We start from the raw sequence: 8,193 nt of genomic DNA, 5'->3' as shown, positions 1-8,193 counted from the left end.
TTCTACTCCTATCATGACTCTCCCTCCCTCCTCTCACTCCCCAACCCTTTGTCTTTCACTGCAGTTCACCAGTCTAACGTGTACTACCTGGACCAAGAGGACCGTGATGATCCCGACACGGACCTCTACCTCACACAACCCTATGCCAGTGGATCTGTGTTTGCCTTCAGCATCCTGAATGCCCTCATGTGTACAGTGAGTTGCTCCATAATGGATGGGATTTATATAGCGCCTTTCTAATACTCAAGGCGCTTTACATCGCATTATTCATTCACTCCTCAGTCACACTCGGTGGTGGTAAGCTACTTCTGTAGCCACAGCTGCCCTGGGGCAGACTGACGGAAGCGTGGCTGCCAATCTGCGCCTACGGCCCCTCCGACCACCACCAATCACTCACACACATTCACACACAGGCAAAGGTGGGTGAAGTGTCTTGCCCAAGGACACAACGACACAACGACAGTATGCACTCCAAGCGGGATTCGAACCGGCTACCTTCCGGTTGCCAGCCGAACACTTAGCCCATTGTGCCATCTGTCGTCCCATGCCCCTCAGAGTGGCACAGCGCGGCGGGTATGTCCACACCGATCAACTGGACGCGGGCAACAAGGGCCGCACAGGGTGGCGCAGCAGTAGAGGCCATAATTGATAGGAGCAGGATTAGGCCATTCGGCCCATCAAGTCTACTCCACCATTCAATCATCTTGATCATTCGATCTATCTTTCCCTCCTAACCCCATTCTCCTGCCTCCTCCCCATAACCCCTGACACCCGTACTGATCAAGAATCTATCTATCTCTGCCTTAAATATATCCAATGACTTGGCCCCCACAGCCTTCTGTGGCAATGAGTTCCACAGATTCACCACCCTCTGACTGAAGAAATTCCTCCTCATCTCCTTCCTAAAAGAACATCCTTTAATTCTGAGGCTGTGAGCTCTAATCCTAGACTCTCCCACTAGTGGAAGCATCCTCTTCACATCCACTCTGTCCAGGCCTTTCATTATTCTGTATGTTTCCCTCCTAACCCCATCATCCTTCTAAACTCCAGCGAGTACAGGCCCAGTGCCGGCAAATGCTCATCTTTGGTTAACCCACCCATTCCTGGGATCGTTCTTGTGAACCTCCTCTGGACCCTCTCCAGAGCCAGCACATCCCTCCTCAGATATGGTGCCTTGCAGCCCCAGAGACCCAGGTTCGATCCTGACTACAGGTGCTGCCTGCACAGAGTTTGCACGTTTTCCCCGTGACCTGTATGGGTTTCCTCCCTCACTCCAAAGACATACAGGTTTGCAGGTTAATTGGCTTGGTATAATTGTAAATTGTACCTAGTGTGTGTAGGATAGTGTTAATGTCTGGGGGTCACTGGTTGGCACAGACTCGGTGGGCCGAAGGGCCTGTTTCCGCGCTGTATCTCTAAAGAAAACTAAACTAACCTCAAGATGCTGGTTTAAATCGAAGGTAGACACAAATTGCTGGAGTAACTCAGCAGGACAGGAAGCATCTGGTGTCACCCATTCCTTCTCTCCAGTGATGCTGCCTGTCCCGCTGAGTTACTCCAGCGTTTTGTGTCTATCTTTGGTTTAAACCAGCATCTGCAGTTCCTTCCTACACATCAAGCACCTTGTGGTGTGCGTCTAGGAATGGCCTGAGGTCCTTGTGTTGTACAGTGATCTGAACCCTTGTCATGCTGCAGTTCCACAGGTCGAGCTGCTGCCTCCAGCACCAGAGACCCGTGTTCGAACCTGACCACGGGTGCTGTCTGTGTGGAGTTTGCACGTTCTCCCCGTGACCATGTGGGTTTCCTCTGGCTGTGCTTGTAGGTTAATTGTCCCTCTGTAAATTGCCCCAAATGTGTCGGGAGTGGATGAGAAAATGGGATAACATAGAACTAGTGTGAACGGATGGTCAGCAGGGTCTCGGTGGGCCGAAGGGCCTGTTTCCGTGCTGTATCTCTGATCTACACTAAACTCTGCTGGGTGGCTGGACGAGGGAGAGCTCAGACCGATGTGTGTGACCCAATGTTTAGTTGAGAGAGTTTAGTTCAGAGGTACACCGTGGACACAGGCCCTTCAGCCCATCGAGTCCGCACCGACCCATCGATCGCCCGCTCACACTGGTTCCATGTTTTCCCACTTTCTCGTCCACTCCCGACACACAGTAGAGACAATTTGCAGAGGGCTTTGGGATGTGGGGGGTGAAACCGGAGCTCCAGGAGGAAACCCACACGGACACAGGGGAGAACGTGCAAACTCCTCACAGACAGCGCTCGGGGTCAGGATGGCGCTGGGTGGATATGTGATGACAATGTGCGGTGCCCAGTCCCACCCTCTCCCCTCTCCCCAGACATACTTCAACGACAACATCCTGATGCTGGTCCGGACGCTAGTGACGGGAGGCGCCACGCCGGGCCTGGACGAACAGCTGGCGGACGAGGATGCGCTGAGGGGCAGTGTCCACGCCCAGGATAACGTCCACCAACGCAACCGCTGCAAGCTGGCCCGCATCACCTTGTGTGACCAGCGCTTCAGCCAATTCGCCGTGGGTCACCGCACGGGGGCACGAGGGGGGGGGGGGGGGGGACGGGGGGAGGCGGGGAGTGGTGGTGGGGTGGGGGGGGGAGGGAGGTGGGTGGAGATTGAGTGGGGTTGGGGGATGGTGGGAGGGGGTGAAGGAGGGAGGGGGAGATGTGGTGGGCGGTAACGAGGGGGGGGGAATGGGGGCCGGGAGAGGTGGGGTGGGGGATGGTGGGAGGGGGGTGGTGGGGGAGGGGCGGGAGGGTAGGGAAGGGGGTGTGGGAGAGGGGGGAGGGGCAGAGGGGACGGAGTGGGGGATGGTGGGGGGGTGAAGGAGGGTGTGTGTTGGGGGGGTGGGGTGGGGTTGATGGGGAGTCTGGGGTAGTGGGTGTGGGGCAGTATGTCATGCGATACTGGGGGTGGGGTGGGGTGGGGGATGGTGGGAGGGGCGGGAGGGTAGGGAAGGGGTTATGGGGGGGAGGAGCAGAGGGGACGGAGTGGGGGGTGAAGGGGAGGGTGTGTGTGTGTGGGGTGGGGTGATGGGGAGTCAGTGGGTGTGGGGCAGTATGTCACGCAGTACTGGGGGTGGGGTGGGGGATGGTGGGAGGGGGGTGCAGGGGAGGGTGGAGGGGCAGAGGGGGTGGAGTGGGGATGAAGGGGGGGGTTGTGTGTTGCGGGGGTGGGGTGATGGGGAGTCTGGGGCAGTGGGTGTGGGGCAGTAAGTTACGCGGTGCTGGGGGTGGGGTAGGGGGGGGAGACAGATGCCAAGAAGGTCTCTCTGCTCTGACAGCCTCTCTGTTTCTGCAGAAAGGTGGCAAGTATGGAGACCTGTTTTCCAAGGCCCTGCAAGACTACGGGATACTCTGCTTTGGGATCTTCCGTCTGCAGGATCCCGCTAAACAGTCCAAGAAGCGGTGAGTTGACAGTCATCTCCGCGCCCCCGTATCCAGCTGTGGCCCAGCATCAACCACACCAACCTCAGCCAAAGGCCACTCGTCCCCTCCAGCCCGTTCCACAGCCTGATCAACCCCTTTCCCTCTCAACCCCTTTCCCTCTCAACCCCTTTCTCCCCATCTCAGGTACATTACAAGTGTATAACAGTATTGTGTACAGTTTTGGTCTCCTAATTTGAGGGAGGACATCCTTGTGATTGAGGCAGTGCAGCGCAGGTTCACGAGATTGATCCCTGGGATGGCGGGACTGTCATATGAGGAAAGATTGAAAAGACTAGGCTTGTATTCACTGGAGTTTAGAAGGATGAGGAGGGGATCTTATAGAAACATATAAAATTATAAAAGGACTGGACAAGCTAGATGCAGGAACAATGTTCCCAATGTTGGGTGAGTCCAGAACTAGGGGCCACAGTCTTAGAATAAAGGGGAGGCCATTTAAGACTGAGGTGAGAAAAAGCTTTTTCACCCAGAGAGTTGTGAATTTGTGGAATTCCCTGCCACAGAGGGCAGTGGAGGTCAAGTCACTGGATGGATTTAAGAGAGAGTTAGATAGAGCTCTAGGGGCTAGTGGAATCAAGGGATATGGGGAGAAGACAGGCACGGGTTATTGATAGGGGACGATCAGCCATGATCACAATGAATGGCGGTGCTGGCTCAAAGGGCCGAATGGCCTCCTCCTGCACCTATTTTCTATGTTTCTATGTAAGTGTATAACAGAAGTTTAGTTTAGTTGTGGGACCAGAGGAGGTTTACAAGAATGATCCCAGGAATGAGTGGGTTAACATATGATGAGCGTTTGTCGGTACCGGGCCTGTTCTCGCTGGAGTTTAGAAGAATGAGGGGGGACCTCATTGAAACTTATAGAATAGTGAAAGGCTTGGATGGAGTGGATGTGGAGAGGATGTTTCCACCAGTGGGAGAGCCTAGGACTAGAGGTCACAGCCTCAAAATTAAAGGATGTTCCTTTCGGAAGGAGATGAGGAGGAATATCTTTAGTCAGAGGGTGGTGAATCTGTGGAATTCTTTGCCACAGGAGGCAGTGGAGGCCAAGTCAATGGATATTTTTAGATACAGTGCAGATATTGATAGATTCTTGATTAGTATGGGTGTCAGGGGTTATGGGGAGAAGGCAGGAGAATGGGGGTTAGGAGGGAGAGATAGATCAGCCATGTTTGAATGGCAGAGTAGACGTGATGGGCCGAATGGCCTAGTACTACTACTATCTCTTACGACCTTATGAAGATTAGACTGAGACTGTATACAAAGTGGCCAGTTTGGGGCCATTTTCATGTTGCAGGTATTGTAAGCGCAGGGATCTTGATCTGACCATGAAGGTCTGTTGTCCTGGCGGCATTGCAGGGTCGGCTGGGCCAAGCGTTGCCGTGGTGTTCTCTGCCGCTGCTCCACCGCTGTAGGCCGCGTGCAGTTCACCTGCTCGTTCTGTGGGAGCGGCGCCAATGGAGCCCCAGGCTGCTGTAGGGCCTCCAGCAGTGTCTGATCTAATCGAGGCCCAGGCTGCTGTAGGGCCTCCAGCAGTGTCTGATCTAATCAAGGCCCAGGCTGCTGTAGGGCCTCCAGCAGTGTCCGATCTAATCTAGGCCCAGGCTGATGCAGGGCCTCCAGCAGTATCTGATCTAATCTAGGCCCAGGCTCATACAGGGCCTCCAGCAGTGTCCGATCTAATCTAGGCCCAGGCTCATACAGGGCCTCCAGCAGTGGCTGATCTAATCTAGGTCCAGGCTGCTGTGGGGCCTCCAGCAGTGTCTGATCTAATCTAGGCCCAGGCTGATGCGGGGCCTCCAGCAGTGTCTGATCTAATCTAGGCCCAAGCTGCTGTGGGGCCTCCAACAGTGTCTGATCTAATCTAGGCCCAGGCTCATGCAGGGCCTCCAGCAGTGTCTGATCTAACTGATGCCCAGGCTGTTGCAGGGCCTCCTGCAGTGTCTGGTCTAATCTAGGCCCAGGTTTAACATAGGATCCTGTCTGTTGCACTGAACTCTTTGCCATCTGCTTTAGGTTTGTCATTACGAATCCCCCCTCTTCCTTTGAGCTGAACGAGATGGACTTTATCATGTGTACGGTGCCCTTCTATGACACGGAGACCATGTCCACCAACCCTTACTGCCAGATGAACTACTCCTCCAAGTTCATCCCTCTGCAGGCCGTGGCCAGGCACTCCTCCACCGTCATAAGGCCGGTCCGGTTAGAGAGGACCATGTACGGCCTCGACTACGCCGACCAAGCTCACCTGAAAGTGGAGAAGGACAGGGAGGCGTTTGAGAAGGCCAGTACTGCTGAGTCCGAGGAGGCCAAGCTGAAGAGGTCGTTGGAGCAATACCGCGAGAGGCTGAAGTCAGTCGGCGTGCACAGCGGCACCAAAGATCGGCCCAAGCCCACCACCCTGATCGCTGCCGTTCACACCTACATCGAAGAGCTCAAAGCCAAGGCGGAGCCCTCCCCCGTCAAACCCAAGGAAGTAGAGGTTCAAGTCATATTTAGTGACGAATTTACAGAACTCTCCAGGATGGCACCCACCGACGAATCTAGCCCAACCACCACTAGCCAAGAGCCCTCCACCACACCTGCAACAGCTGTAAAATATGGAATCATAACACCTGGACCAGCTGCAAAATCTGGAGCTACAACTCCTGCAACAACTGGAAGTAGAGCTACAACACCTGGAACTATAACACCTGGAACAGCGGTAAAACCTGGAACTACAACTCCTGGAACAGCTGGAACTAGAGCTACAACACCTGTAACAGCTGAAACTGCAACACCTGGAACAGCTGTAAAACCTGGAACTACAACTCCTGGAACAACTGGAACTAGAGCTACAACACCTGTAACAGCTGGAACTAGAGCTACAACACCTATAACAGCTGAAACTGCAACACCTGGAACAGCTGTAAAATCTGGAACTACAACTCCTGGAACAGCTGGAACTAGAGCTACAACATCTGGAACAGCTGGAACTGCAATACCTGGTACAGCTGTAAAACCTGAGGCAACAACACCTGGAACAACTGGAACTGCAACACCTGGAACAGCTGTAAAACCTGGAGTGACAGCATCTGGCACAGCTGGAGCTGGAACAGCTGGAAAACCTGAAGCGACACCACCTGGAACAGGTGGAGCGACAACATCTGGAACAGCTGGAACTGCAACACATGGAGCAGATGTTAAACCTTTAATTACAACACCTGGAACAGGTATTAAACCTGTAATTACAACACCTGGAACAGATGTTAAACCTGTCACAACAACACCTGGAACAGGTATTAACCCGATAATTACAACACCTGGAACAGATGTTAAACCTGTAATTACAACACCTGAAACAGATGTTAAACCTGTAATTACAACACCTGGAACAGGTATTAAACCTGTAATAACAACACCTGGAACAGATGTTAAACCTGTAATTACAACACCTGAAACAGATGTTAAACCTTTAATTACAACACCTGGAACAGGTATTAAACCTGTAATTACAACACCTGGAACAGATGCTAAACCTGTAATTACAACACCTGGAACAGATGTTAAACCTGTAATTACAACACCTGGAACAGGTATTAAACCTGTAATTACAACACCTGGAACAGATGCTAAACCTGTAATTACAACACCTGGAACAGATGCTAAACCTGTCACAACAACACCTGGAACAGGTGTTAAACCTCTAATTACAACACCTGGAACAGATGTTAAACCTGTAATTACAACACCTGGAACAGGTATTAAACCTGTAATTACAACACCTGGAACAGATGCTAAACCTGTCACAACAACACCTGGAACAGGTGTTAAACCTCTAATTACAACACCTGGAACAGATGTTAAACCTGTAATTACAACACCTGGAACAGATGTTAAACCTGTAATTACAACACCTGGAACAGGTATTAAATCTGTAACTATAGCACCTGGAACAGATGTTAAACCTGTAATTACAACACCTGGAACAGATGCTAAACCTGTAACTACAGCACCTGGAACAGATGTTAAACCTGTAACCACAACACCTGGAACAGATGTTAAACCTGTCACAACAACACCTGGAACAGGTATTAAACCTCTAATTACAACACCTGGAACAGGTATTAAACCTGTAATTACAACACCTGGAATAGGTGTTAAACCTGTAATTACAACACCTGGAACAGATGCTAAACCTGTAACTAGTACACCTGGAACAGATGCTAAACCTGTAACCACAACACCTGGAACAGATGTAAAACCTGGAGCTGCAACACCTGGAACAGCTGGAGCTGTAACACCTGGAACATCGGTAGAACCTGGAGCCACAACGTCGGAGGATAAAGTTGAGAGCAAGGCAGTGGAACCAGATGCCAAACCTGATGGCTCAAAATGATTCCGTCCTCTGAAGATCGGCAATAGTTTGGGCCGAGTTATATTATAACCAATCTGTATTCCCCGTATAAGTTATCAATAAAATGCCACCTTTAACCCTGCAGTTTAACTGTTTCCATCACCTCTGCCACGTGTCCACGATTTACTGAGGTGCTGAAGGGAGACATCCTATTGGCTGTGAGTAGCTGCCAACATTGGGACTGACTCAGAAGAGTCTGAAGAAGGGCCTCGACCCGAAACGTCACACATAGAAACATAGAAAATAGGTGCAGGAGTAGGCCATTCAGCCCTTCTAGCCTGCCCCGCCATTCAATATGATCATGGCTGATCATCCAACTCAGTATCCTG

General features: G+C 51.9%; 1 protein-coding gene across 1 annotated transcript; it reads left to right on the top strand.

Moving 5' to 3' along the window:
• The first annotated feature begins 61 nt into the window (after window positions 1–61).
• On the top strand, window positions 62–7,949 carry LOC116970448 (mucin-2-like). The gene is made up of 6 exons (XM_033017090.1): window positions 62–195; window positions 2,346–2,540; window positions 3,323–3,429; window positions 5,485–6,746; window positions 6,780–7,208; window positions 7,308–7,949. The coding sequence occupies exons 1-6, from the start codon at window positions 187–189 to the stop codon at window positions 7,844–7,846; spliced, it is 2,541 nt and encodes an 846-aa protein (XP_032872981.1). The 5' UTR covers window positions 62–186; the 3' UTR covers window positions 7,847–7,949.
• Window positions 7,950–8,193: the final 244 nt, after the last annotated feature.

The sequence above is a fragment of the Amblyraja radiata genome, unplaced genomic scaffold (assembly GCF_010909765.2).
Source record: "Amblyraja radiata isolate CabotCenter1 unplaced genomic scaffold, sAmbRad1.1.pri scaffold_892_ctg1, whole genome shotgun sequence".
Taxonomy (NCBI): Eukaryota; Metazoa; Chordata; class Chondrichthyes; order Rajiformes; family Rajidae; genus Amblyraja; species Amblyraja radiata.
This window is presented reverse-complemented; position numbering and strand designations above follow the sequence as displayed.